At 51.3% G+C, this 13,254-nt stretch overlaps 1 protein-coding gene across 1 annotated transcript in view; it reads right to left on the reverse strand.

Annotated features, from left to right (window-relative positions):
* The window catches only part of EMILIN3 (elastin microfibril interfacer 3), an 18,859-nt gene extending 7,009 nt beyond the window's left edge, over positions 1-11,850 (reverse strand). The window contains exons 1-3 of the mRNA XM_008570988.1: positions 11,752-11,850; positions 6,943-7,024; positions 6,689-6,803 (exon numbers count right to left, since the gene is read on the reverse strand). Coding sequence (XP_008569210.1) covers positions 6,689-6,803; positions 6,943-7,024; positions 11,752-11,850 — 296 coding nt within the window. The remainder of the gene's footprint in view (positions 1-6,688; positions 6,804-6,942; positions 7,025-11,751) is intronic.
* Between the last annotated feature and the right edge of the window lie 1,404 nt (positions 11,851-13,254).

Consider the following 13,254-nt stretch of genomic DNA (forward strand, 5'->3'; position numbering starts at 1 on the left):
TCTGCGCGGATTAGCATAAACTCGGGGTCGCGCCGCCCTCCTCCGCCGGCCCCCTCCTCCGCCGCCAGCCCCCGCCCCGGCTCCGAGCTGACGCCCGAGGGGCGGCCTGTAAGCCCGAGGTTAAGAAAGGAGCAGCCCCCGGTGGCAGGGGCGCAGGCCGCCGCGCCCGAGGAGATCCCCCAAACACGCGCAGCCACGACCGTCGCCCGCAGGCACGAGGCGAGAAGCAGGGAGGTGGACCCCTGAGGCCGACCTGGGCGCGGGACTCCAAGGAGCCGCCCAACATGCGCCAGGGGACCGCGGTCCAGGACTCTGGAGCTGAGATGACCGAGTTTGGGGGCACACCAGCACCACCTCCTCAGCCACCTCCCTGGAAAAGGCCCCAGACCGTCTCTGTTGGCCAGCTCTGCCTTCTGGCACCATCGTGGTCTGGGGATGCCCCAAACATCTAATAACTGCTGACCCCTCCCCAGGCTTCTTAACCCCTCCCTTCCCTCCCGACGTCTGCGACCTAGTCTGGTGGCCAGGCTGCCCCGCTGGTTCTCTCATGGAGTTCAAATTGTCGCTGTCTCTTATGTATGGGCTGCACCGAGCCCAAACGCCCGTCTCCTCTCCAGTCCGGCCAAGCATGCTCGCTTCTTTTTATGCGACTGAAGCTCTGAGCCAGCTGGGCCCCGGCTCTGGCTCGTAATTAGCATCTGGTCAAAGAAAATCTTTAGGTCTTTTTCACAAGAAGCCGCAGTTAAGCCAGGCTTCCTCCATATTTTGCTTGTGAAATTGGCTCTTGGAACCCAAAGATTGGCCGTTATAGTCATCTTCATTCAACAGCACCTGGTTAATTTTCTAACCTGGAAAGAGCCCTTTTGAATCCTGATTCTGTCACCTAACAGAGTAGCACCTCATCTTGGCTTTGTCTCATCCACACAGGTGACTACAGGCTCCAGTGTCTTTCCTTAAGTAACTGACAGGTGTGCAAAATGCACAGCACTCTGAGGCTTGCTTGGAGAGAGCTCCCTCCAAACTGACTTTGAGATGCAAAGCAACGCCTTTTGGGTAAGGTGATGTTATCAAGGATACTGGAAGTTGGCAGCTCTGAAACCCACATCTGTGCCCCTGTCCTCTCTCCTGGTGGTGGGAGCTTGTGGGTCCCGTGGGGCAGACAGTTGACCTAAGCTGGGCTGATTGTTCTTTCTCCTGGGCTTTGGAATCAGAACACAGAGGCCGAAGGAATCCACCTTCAAGGTATAGGTTGTATTGGTTTCCCATATGACTACAAACTCGGTGGCTTAAAACAACAGAACATTATTCTCCCACAATTCTCGGGGCTAAAAGTTCAAAATCAAGGTGTCAGCAGAGCCATCCTCCCTCCAAAGTCTCTAGGGAAGAGTCCTTCCTTGTCTCTCCCAGCTTCTTGTGGTCCTGGCAGTCCTTGGCGTTCTTTGGCCAGGAATTCTCCGTAGCTGCATCACTCCCATCTCTGCTTTTGTCTGCGCACAGCCTTCTTCACCTGGCCTTTCTCCCTCTGTGTGTTTGTGCCTTCTCTTCTTCTAAGGCACAGTCATTGGATTTAGGGTCCAACATAACCTCATCTTAAGTGATTACATCGCAAGACACTATTTCCAAATAAGGTCACATTCTGAGGTTCCAGGTGGACATGAATCCATGACAGGGGCCCTTGGGGGTGGTGAGAGGACAGACCATGGTATGCTACACCTATAGCTCTGTGGGAGATTTGGGGAGCTGAGGAAGAGGATTGACTAGGGGAGAGCAGGGCAGAGACAAGGGACTGTGGTACTCAGGAAGAAGAGTGTTGAGTAGCCATTTGGTGACAAGATGTAGCTTCTCCTGTCTGTTTCCAATAACCAACGACTTGAGCTGGCTTAAAGAGGTTTCTTAATCCCAGCAACCAAATGGTGCTTAAGAAAGCCTTTCACCCTTTTCACAAGTCCACCAAACGTGCTATTACAGGGGTCTTCAAAAAGTTCGTGGAAGGATCTGTATTATCTTTTAATTCTATTTTCCATGAACCTTTTGAAGTACCTTGTATATTCTCCAACCTTTAACAGAGATGTTATGAGCCATTTTGCTGGGGGCAAGATACACAGGATCCATATCATGCTCTTGATCTTATAACCACTGACTTTCTGCTTTTCAGAAAGTGAGAGACATCCGAGGAGAAAATGAGCAGAGCCCAGCTCCTCATCCTAGGCTGGGTTCCAACTGCCTGGCAGCCCTGCCCAGCTGGCTCTGGGAGAAAACTCCCCCAACCCCGAAGCTGTGATCTTTTTCCAGGGGCTTCCACCCCTCCTCTGACTCCTTTTCCCAGCCCCAGATGTGGGGCCCACAACTTGCAGAGAGGAGGCAGGACCCTGTTTAAACTTAGAAATGTCCATGTAACAGGGCGCCGAAAGGACAGCTGGATCCTTCTTCCCCCTTTCCCAGGTGGCTGATCTCAAACACCATGCTCCCTCTTTAATTGGAACAGTTTCGGGAGCCAGGGCCTGGGCCCCAGCCCAGTGGGGGCGGAGAACGACAGTATGGAGAGATGCTTGGGGGCTTGACTGGCTGCACCAAAGGCTGGGCTCTCCCGCATAGACATGAGGCCACTTTGCATCTGCCAGACAGGAAACCTAGGGAGGCCAGAGGCAGGGGAGGAAGGCAGACAGTCATGTTCTGCCCCGACTCAGACTGGAGTTTCTACACCTGGATGGAGACAGGCTGAGGGTCCACATGCAGAAGCATGGTTTCTGTCCACAAGGACATGCATGGCCACATCCAGACATGTTGGCCACCTCTCCACACCTCTTTCTCTCTCCCCTCTCTCTCGCACCCACATGGAAGTGAGTATACTTTCCCTACCTTCCCTAGCCCCTGGTGACAGATTCACCTCCACTCTTCTCAGGAAGAACAGAAGATGCCATCAGGACGGCAAGGTCATCCTGGACAGGGACAAGGGTACAGTCTTGCATTTAGAGTCCTTCAGAGGCACTGTGTGGGGACATGAGCTTCCCTTCTTCCTCTGTGGGCTTCTTGGGGCAGAAGGAAAGAACTGGCTGCTGGGGGCAGAGAAGATGCGGGAATGGATCCAGGAAGCTTCAGAGTGTAGGCTTGCTTGGTGGCGGGCTAACGGGTGGCTCTGGTGCTGTCATCCCACGTGCCTGGGATGCCCCTTCCCTGTCCCAGAATCTGAGGTTCTTCTCCCTTCTCCAGGCTTCTTTCACCTCACTCAGGATGTGTCTCTCCTTTATTATCAAGAGTTTGTCACATCAGATCATTGAGAACCACACAAAGTTTTAGGGAATGTGGTTCCCCAAAAAGAAACAGAAATAGGAAGCACTGAAACTGCTGGCTTTCTGGTACAAGCTCTTCCTGCTGCAGATGAGCTCCCTGCTGCTCAGAGAAGCACAGCCTCCAAAGCCAACCGCTGGTGGCACTAGCCCTAGGGTACAGGCTCCTGATTCCAAACCAGCCCTTTGTCCCTGCCCACCTCCTCTCCTTTTTCTGTGACTGCACATCTAGGCCTCCCTGCACATGAGCCCACCTTTGGAAGTTCTGTGCAGTGAGGCACTTTGCCCAGCCTCTCTTCTCAACATCAGCATCAGCAGTTGGTTTACACTTGCACCATCAACAAAGTTACTGTCAAGTCCACACGAGTGGATTTCTGGGGCAGAAGCATGGCTTGTCCAAGACCCTGGGGCAAGTAGATGTGCAGTCCCAAGTTGAGGGCCTGGGAAAGAGTCCAGAAATCATGGAAATGGTACTCTGTAAAGCCTGGGTGGACTTCCATTGAGTGAGAGCAGCTTAGAAGCAGCTAAAAAATTGTGTAGTGCTGATAGGCTCTCAGCGTGGACACATGCAAACCATATGCGACCACTATGCAAATTATATGCAAAATACACTCATGGGCCTCCCAACTATTGCAAACTCCAGATGTGGCCCTAGGGGACCCTGAGTTCTGCTGAGCCCTGTTGTGGGGCAGAGAGATGACCCTGGACTCGCCAGATTCTTAAACTGGGCAGATAGGGCTGAGCTCTGAGGTGGTTGACGCACTGGGGGAAGGAACCAGGCAGGGAGCCAATTAGACCCAAGTTTGAATCCCAGCTCTTCCCCTCACAAGTTACATGACCTCCCTAGGGTTATTTCATCCTCTGAGCCTCTGTTTTCCCATCTGTAAAATGGTTATTATGAGGAAACAATGAGAACATTGGCTAGAGCCCCATCTGCATGGTCGGGTATATGACAGACGCTCAGTGAGAGGTGCGGGGAGAGAGTCCTTCCCTGGGAGTTGGACGTCTGGGCTCCTTTCCAGTCACTGCAGTGGTGATTGTGCCCCTTCAGGCTATGGCAGGACCTTCTCTCAGGGAAGCATGTGCAGCTGTGGGTTTGGGGAATATCAGTGCTTGGGTAGGCCAGGAATCCATGTATTTCTCACTCATCTGAAAATCTGTCAGAGGTCCCTCTCGACAGGGAGCTGTGGTAGATGCTGTCGGTACCCCGGCCAGACCCCCTTTGCCCTGCCAGTGAGCCCACGCATCCCCTGGCTGCAGGTATGATGCCCCCAGTGGTCACGGCTGCCCCTCTTCCTGCCAATCGCCCTTGGCTGATGACAACCACTTCCCACCCCACAGCCAGTGACTGGCTGACACAGGGACACAAACGGCAGCGCTCTCAACTCAGTGGGAACAGCTTGGCAGTGAGGTGTATGTCACAGAGCCCCTGGGTCAGGCCCCATCTAGACTCTACCTGAGATGCATTCTTTCTGCCCCTTTCCTCTCCTTCCCTCCCTTATGTATTTCTCCTGAGAGCCAGCCCCACCCCCAGTCAATCACCTGTACCTGGATTTCTGTCTCAGGCTCTGCTCTTGGGAATCTGACCCAAAACAGGGAGACAGACCTGCAAGCAGAGGGGACAATGAACATGGTACCCAGTGTGGTCAGGATCGTAGGGTGGCATGGGCTCACAGAGGAAGAAGTGACTGGGGCCTGGACATGGGAGAAGGGGGAAGAGAGTGTTTCACAGAACAGGTGACACTGGAGTTCACCACGTGGGGGAAACACCCCAGGTGGTGGGCACTGCACATGCATGGCCTGGAGGCAGAAGAGAGCCTGGGGTGTTTGGGGAAACTTGCAGAGCTCTGAGTGGCCCAGGCCCCAAGAGAGCTTGGTGAGGGCCAGAGAACAGGGACTTTAAATCCCTGTGTGAAGAGTCTGGACTTCACAGCAGGGGGGTGATGCGCACAGAGCTATTCGTGAAGGACACAAAGAATGCTCTGTGGCTGCCACTGCCTCTATGCACAGGAGGTGGGGTACCACCAGGCCAATGGTGGCCCAATGTGGGGCACAGGGCTAGATTCCAGAGGCTTTCAGGCCTTGGTGGCTGATTTGGGGGTTCTGGGTGTGGAAGGAATCTGGAAGGTGCCAGACAGAGGGGAGAGAAAATGTCAGGATGGGGGCAGGGGTGACAGCGTGTGGGCAAGAGCATGGAGAGGGGCAAGGTTCAACAACAGGGTCTGCATGTCCTGTGCCCACCACAGCCAGAGCCAGGCTGAGCCTGGAGCTGGGAGGCCTTGGGGAAGGTGGGGGTTGGTGAGATCATGTGGCACAGCTGGCCCTGGGCTGGCGTCTGGGCCTGTCTAGGACAGGGACGGGGAGAGGCTGGGAGGTGGGGCGGGTGCAAGGCCTGGGAAGGGCTCCCGCCTGCACCCCTCTAACTCTTCTATTCATGGGCACCAGAGTAAAAACCACACAGGATTACCCGCCGGTGACTGATGGGGGAAGTGGGCATGCGACAGCGGGCGCAGAGGCCAAAACAGGTGGGGGAGGGGGCTACCTCCACAGGGGGAGGGGAGGGCAGGTCGTTGCCATGGAAAACTCATGCTTGGACAGGCAGGACCTGACCTTCACCCAGACACTGTCCTTACCTCTGACCTGCTCTGCTTTAATTCTTTAATTTGCTGGGACATTTGCCGGGCTCAGTGCTGGAAGCACAGACAGGTGGCCCCAGCATCTGTGCTCAAGGCACCTGAGACGAGGAGGGGCAGAGGTGGGATGAGAGTTAGGAGAAGCTCCAGGAGGGGTCAGGAGCAGCCTGGGGAGGGGGCAGCCCTGGTGGAGAGCTGTGCTCCCATCAGAGTGTGGAGCTTGGGAGGGGATGTTGTTGGAGTGGGGAAGGCTGCGTGTAGGCTGAGGACTTGGGAGGCCAGGGAGGTGGTGCCCGAGGATGTTTGGTCTTCAGCCCCCACTGCCTGCTGCTGCCATGGTCTGTTTCTGGCAGTCTTGGATGCGGGGCATCTGCTGCCTGTGTTTGCTGAGTGGATGTACCGTGGGTTTGAGACAAGTCACTGTAGCCATGAGGAGGGTGCACCAGGCAGGCTGGTGCCAGGATGCAGCAAGAGGTGCTAGAGACAGAGGGTGGCCTTTTGGAGGGACAGCTGCCAGGCGTCAGTAAGCTGGCCAGAGAGATGGGTCAGGGCTAAGGTCAGTTGTGGGCTCCCCCTCTGGCAGGGCCCCAAGCCTATGTCTCATGCTTGGGACTAGATGATATATTGTGTGTCTGTTCAAAAGGGCTCCCTAACAAAAATATAACAACGACAACAAAAAATCAATAGGGCCCTGCCAGGGCCTGACCACTCTGACCGCCCCACCCCCACAAGCACCCCAGCCTTCTCCTCTTGCCGAGTTCCACCCACCTGCTCTCGCCACCCACCGTGTGACCTTTGGGGCCTTCCCCAGGTTGAGTCTCGCAGCCAGGGGCTCCCACATTCCTGGCTACGCTGGGCTGGCGTTGGCCAGCAGCCCCAGTTCCTTTGGGAAAGAGTGGACAGGAGGCTCCCACGGGGGGGACTTTATCCCTCCCCTGCCCCTGCCCCGGGGCTGTGCTGGGATTAGGGCATCTTCCTCCCTGGCTGCTGGCTCATCCCTGCCGACAGCCCCACTGTCCCACCTCCAGGCAGTATCCCCGCTCCCTCCTCCTCCTCCTGTGCTTCTGGTTTCATGAAGGGCCCCGGCTGCCCACTGTGGAGTCCCTGGGCAGGGGAGGGAGAGACTGGTCAGGGAGGCCATGTTGGTGCCTGTGCGCCCTGTTGGTGAGGATGGGCGGGAGCAGAAAGCATCCAGAGAGATTAGGAGTAGAGCTGGTAGGCCTGGTGACTTTTGAGGGGTTCCAGGATGACTCTAGGTTTCTGGCTTAGGGGTCCCTTTTGCAGAGACAAGGAAAGAGGGGCAGACAAGTTTGGAGGGAAGCCATGTTAAATTGGAGGTGCCTGCAGATATCTGGAGGAGGAGAATGTCCAGGGGCGACAGGATATGCACATAGTTGGGGTGTCCCATTGTCCACAGACCCTTCCTGGCTTGGGGGGAGATGAGGTGTGCTCAGTGTGGCCCTCTAGTGCAAGGTCCACCTCCAACTCCACTGGTGGTCCTGGTGGCCTCCCTCCTCCGAGATGGTTGGTGGAGGCAGCTGGTCAGAGGGCACGGGCTGGCTGGAGCCCTGAGCCCCTCTGATGCCCCTATAGTTGTCCCTCCCTGCCCCACCACCGACCACCCTTCCAGCTTTGGCACCCTGCTGTGTCCCCCCACCCTTGCCCCTCTCTCCCGACCTCTGTCCTGGCTCTCTCTGGGGGCCCTCCCTCTGTCCTCCCCCAAACCTCATTCTCTTCCATAATCGGGAAGAGCCTGGACTGCCCATTACATCCGGAGTCCCGATTGTCAGCAGCAGAGGAGGGGGCTTCCCGCCTTGAGGGTGCCAACTTTAGACACTCAAGTCCCAGTCAGCTGGCTTCCCTGGGGAGCGGGGAGCTGTTTACATTCCACCCTGGCAAGGGTTGCCCTCCCCAGAGGGATGGACTGAATAAGCCCTAATGCAGGGGAAAACAAAGACCAAAAAAAAAAAAAAGTTTTCATAACAGATACAAGTTGAATGTTCAAAACCTACCCCATTTCACGTATCTGAAATTGGAGAGAAGTTAACCCGTCGGCAAAAGTTAAGACCATGGGGACCAAGCGATCTCCAAAGGAGTTTTTGTGTGTAAGAAGAAAGCTGGGGACATTTAAGGGGAAAAGCAAGGAAAAGGAGTCAGAGAAGGCGCTCGGGAAGATGTGGTCAGAGGAGCAGGCGGAGGGGCGGGCGCGAGAGGTGCCAGCAGAGACGCGGGAGCAAGGCGGCGACCGTTCCCAGCAGGAGGCTCTGAGAAACCACGGGTGAGGATTTCACGACCAGAGAGAAGACAGGGGCGGCCTCTGCCTGGGCTGAGTTGGGCTAAATCCCAGCGAAGGGTGGTGAAAGGGGCACGGGGTGCCTGACGACGGGGAGCGGGAGGAGACGGCAAAGGCAGAGGACGAGGAGGGGCCTCGGAAGCAAGCGTGCTGCATGGAGGAGCTGGGCGCGCGGTTCCCAGCAGAGGGGCAGGAGCCCAGACGGGGAAGCAAGGCCGCTCCTCTGCAGGGTCGGCCCGGGCCCCAGGGAGGCGGGATGGAAGGAGCAGCAGGCCTGGCACGCAGAGGCCTGCAGGTCTGGAGGGGGCCGACGGGGTGGCAGGAAGCAGAAATGGCCTCTGTTGCTGCAGCTAAACAGGAGGTGAGGTTTTCTCCTGAGATTCGGGGCGGGCTAGAGGGATGTTGAGAGGGGCCCGAGGAGGAGTGAAGTTTCAAGGGAGGGTCTGCAGTGGCTGCCGGCACAGTGGCTGCCTGCGGACCACAGCCCTGGGCAGCTTGGTTGGGGGGCAGGGGGGACAAACACACGGTTCTGGGGAGAGTCCAGGGCTATAAGGGTAGGTCTGGGGCAGAATCTGGTGTAAGGTTTGGTGCTCCCCGACCACATTCGCAGAGGAAAACAAATTTAGAACCAGCAGAAACACGACAGGGACTTCAAAAATTACCTGAAACCAGGTATGGCAATTATAAAACAGGGCTCTACTATTTGCTTTGTGGCAATGTAAAAGAACCACACATTTTCACTAAGAAGAAAGGAAAAAAAAAAAAAAAAACTATGGATGTTTGGGAACAACTTGATTGATGCTGGCATTCCCGTGTGCCCTCTCCACCTGCCTGGCGTCCCCTTGCCCTCCTGCCTGGTGTGTTTATCACCATGTTTGCAAATATTTCCTACTCTTGTTTTTGGTGTCTTGACCAAGGTTGGCTATGGGTTTTTGTTTTTTTTTTTTCTTAGAAACTGTGATTAGTTAAGAACAAAAACAGTCTGTTGTCATTTTATACCAAGAGTTCACCCAGAGAGTTGAGTCATGGTATGGAGTTTTCCAGAACACCTGGCATCAAAATAAGGCAGAGAATGAATGACACCATTTCAAGCCAGGTGTCCCCTATCAAATGAAGGTAAATGCTAGTTTATCTCACCTATTAAAATACATGAAAAGGTCTGTGCAAACACTAGCAATGTTGAAGAGTCTTGATTACCAATCAGAAGGATTTAGCATTTTGTAACTTTTGCTAGTTGTCTGCCATAAAAAAAAAAAAAAAAATCAGCCATGGAGAAGCTAGTGTAATGTTGACCAGGCAAAGAACATGCCTTGTCTTTTTATCTTTATTTATTTATTCATTAAATCTTTTTGAAGGCATATATTTGGAGTTATCAGAATCAAAACTGAAGAAGAAATCTTTTGATAAATGACGATTTCTACAAAAGTGTGCAAATTCTAAATGAAATTGCTGGGAAAAATAACTGAAATGTTACAGAATTTTGTAACCATCAATATATCCCCAGCTTTAAAAAGAAGGAAAAAAAGAGTCATTCATTGTTATTCTCTCTTTTGTGGTGTCTATTTAGGAGTTTCCATAAGAAAAGATTTTTTAAAATTAGGGAAATAAAAAGAATGAAACAACTGACCATAGATGCCTGTCATTCCTCTTTGTCCCTTGTTACTTCGGAAGGTCTGCTGTCTGCTGTCTTTCACTAACGCTGATCTCGCCTCTTCTGATTTTCATAATAAAAAAACTTTCATGGCAGCTGGGTGTCAATTAATCCCTCCCACTGAGGGACGCTCTTGCCTTATTTCTCTTCCCCTGCCAATAAGAGATATTTAAAATGCTTCTGCTAATCCCATTTCCCTCCATCAACTCCTACATTTTGCCAACATCATTTAGCACTTTTAGTTGTAGGCTAGCCATCGGTCTTGCAACTCTCTTCTGTTTAAAAGAAAATACTTATTTGGTGCTTGTATTACAAATTCCATCTCATTTTTCATTGTCCATTTGGAGCTAACGACACATGCATTGATAGGTTCATGGCTCACCATGGCACCCTCTTTTCTTTATCTCCCTCATCTTCAGTCTGATTCATTTACTGCCTGATTAAGTTCCTTTCTCTCATATTTTCCCTACCCGTACAGGGAAATTCTCTGGACCTTTGCATTGTTTCCATCCTGAGTAGGTGAATGGCACCCTGGCTGCTACAGGATGCTTTTCTCTCAGTAGTCTGTGGGGTGATCTGCATTAGTTTCTAGCATTGCAAAAGAAATGGATGGCTTCAGTCTGATTCTCTTCTTTCTATGCAACTTGTTCTCTCATTTGGGAAGCTTATATGAGTTTTCCCTTTAATCATGGAATTCGGGAATCTTCCCAGCTATGTGTAGATGTGTGTCTTTTTCCATCCTTCCTGCCTGGAACTCAGTGAGCTTTTCAATATGCAAACCCCGGGCGTTCTTCAAACCACGGAAAATTTTCTTTCTCATTTTAAAATGATTGCTTCTTCTCTATTTGTTCTTTTTTTCCTTCTAGGATTTTTACTCTTATTTTTATTATTCACATATGATGTCTCATGGATCTCTCTCTTCTTAGGGCCTTGGTTTTCCCTATACAGTTTCTCTCTTCTATTCTTGCTTTGGGTTTTGCATTCTCTCCCACTTTGTTTCCCAATTCTCCATCCTCTCCCCCAATTTATTTTAAATTTAAAACTACGTCTCCTAGTTCAGGAACACATTTTATTTTGCATTTGGTTATTTAAAAAGCATACAGACTGTTTTGTTTCTGTTTTTCCTGCTGTTGTGCAGGTTGTGGTTGCTCTCCTCCTACAGCTCTAATCATCCCCAAGGCTCAGATCCAGCTGACAAACTGGCGTGCCCCACTGTGCCCCAGGAGGGAGCGCTCACTCTGCCTCTCTGTGTCTGTCTCCCAGCCTCGGGGCAGGCAGGGATACTGCAGGTCCTCCCAGGACCACCCAAGACTGCTGGCTCTTCCTCTGTGGTGGATCCCTGCGCCAAGCTCTCCCTGGAATCGTGCAGATCTGATTCTCACCCAGAGCTCTCTCTGCTGTCGGTCCCTACTGTCTGGCCCAGAGGGAGACAAAGTCCTAAGCCAGCCGTCTCCATACAGAGGCCCTGCCCAACAGCCAGGCCTGGCTTCTGGCTGACTCGAGCTCTGCCGCAGGAGCACTTTGGAGTCAGGAAAAGAGGGCAGTGGGACGTTCAGGCTGCCACCATCCAGGAGGTTTAATTAAAGAGAAGTTCTCAAGTTTCATGGATGCTGAAGAGATGACTGGGATCAATCACCTTGTGCAGGGTTATAAAAATATATCAGCAAAAAAAAAAAAAAAAAAGGCAACAAAGTGGAATTGATTTGAATAAAGCACACTCCTAGGTCTATGAAAATGCATCTAGCGTGCATAGAAAACTGAGTGGTATTGAAGGAGGCTTGAGAAGTTCTGTACATCTTTTGGTTCTGGTAATGATGACATTTTATGGGAAAAGAAAGAACCTTAAATATTCTCAGTTCTGTTCTTGGCACAACACAATGGACCTACACGAAAGAGTTTTCCAAACCCTTCGAAGCGGGTGAAGATGAAGTGAGCAGGAGGCAGGGTGGTTTCTCGAAAACACATTGACCGGGCCTCAGGGCGCATCTTCAGCTACTGCTGATCAGCGTGCAGATGCCATAGGCCATAGCCAGATGCAGCAAAGATTCTCCAAACCTTGCAGGTGGTCAACGTGTCCAATTGCGATCACTGTTTCCAAATTTGATTTTATCTTTTGTTTTAAAATTTTTTACCACATGATACAAGTCACAAGAATTTTTCCTAAAGAGCTTCAAAATGAAACTATAGACATTTTCTTTAAAAGCCAACGAATATCATCATCTGAGAGAAATTATGAACTTTTCAAGGCCACTTGGGACAGTGTGGATAAATTATGCCAAAAAGTAATTCCTAAGGACTTCAAAGTCGAAAAATATTTCTTTCTAAAAATACGACAGCATGATATTCAATGAAAAAAAATAGTTCAGAAGAACTTCTGAAATAAAACAAATCATGGCAATTCAGATTATGCATTTCTCCTACTTAGTCAAGAAAAGTATTAAATTAATATATGTTATAAAGGATGGGCTCCTAGACCCTCAAATTTAAATGTACACTTTCCTAAAAATGATCCTGACAAATTGGGAACAAATTTCTGAACTGCCCCATTCAGGTACAACAAAATAATAGAAATGGTCAAACACGTACCAAACTTGTGCAGATGGAAGCCCTTTTGATCCCACAGTTTGGAGTGTGTGTAATGAAACTCCGAAAGTGCCGCATCTGCTACGATTGCCTCAGCTTAATTCATCTTGACGGCTTGGTGATGTGACACAGTCTTCCCCACCCTGCTCCGTGGTCTCCGCTACTATACATGGCAGTGCAAAAAGCTCATTTTCTACTCTTAGAGGCCCAGAAATTCCACTTTCGCTGCCCTCTCCAGTGAAGGTTCTGGCCCTGACGCTGTTGAGTGGAACATACCACAGCATCCAGCACTTCCTGGGCCTTTACTTTCTCCCCCCAATCTCATTAGTTCATTCAGACTTCATGCAACCCTGATGTAAGGGACCCTGAGCTTCACTTCCTGGAGGAGGAAAGTGAGGCCCAGAGAAGGTCAGTGACGTGCCCAAGGTCACACAGCAAATGAGATTCAAATGCCAAGGTCAAAGTCATCACTGTGCTATTTGTAACCGATGGATGATGATCTGAGGCCCCTGTAACATCATAAGTTTGTCTGTATTTGCTGAGATAAAAATGATGTGCTACTAATTTAATCTCATCTCTGAGAACTTTTCATTCCAGGAGGTGTATGTATTTCAACAGGTCAGTTGTGTACAGTTCTGCAGCTCCCTGCTGAGTAGGGCCGGCTGTGCAACGTCTGCTCTGTTGCTGGGATGACATCGAGGACACACATTAAAGTGAAATGTTACCAAACGATTCCTCTGTTATTAAAAAATAAATTGCCCTGGCTAAACAAACTGTGGTATATTCATATCATGGAATACTACTCAG

Source organism: Galeopterus variegatus, unplaced genomic scaffold (assembly GCF_000696425.1).
Source record: "Galeopterus variegatus unplaced genomic scaffold, G_variegatus-3.0.2 Scaffold650, whole genome shotgun sequence".
NCBI lineage: Eukaryota > Metazoa > Chordata > Mammalia > Dermoptera > Cynocephalidae > Galeopterus > Galeopterus variegatus.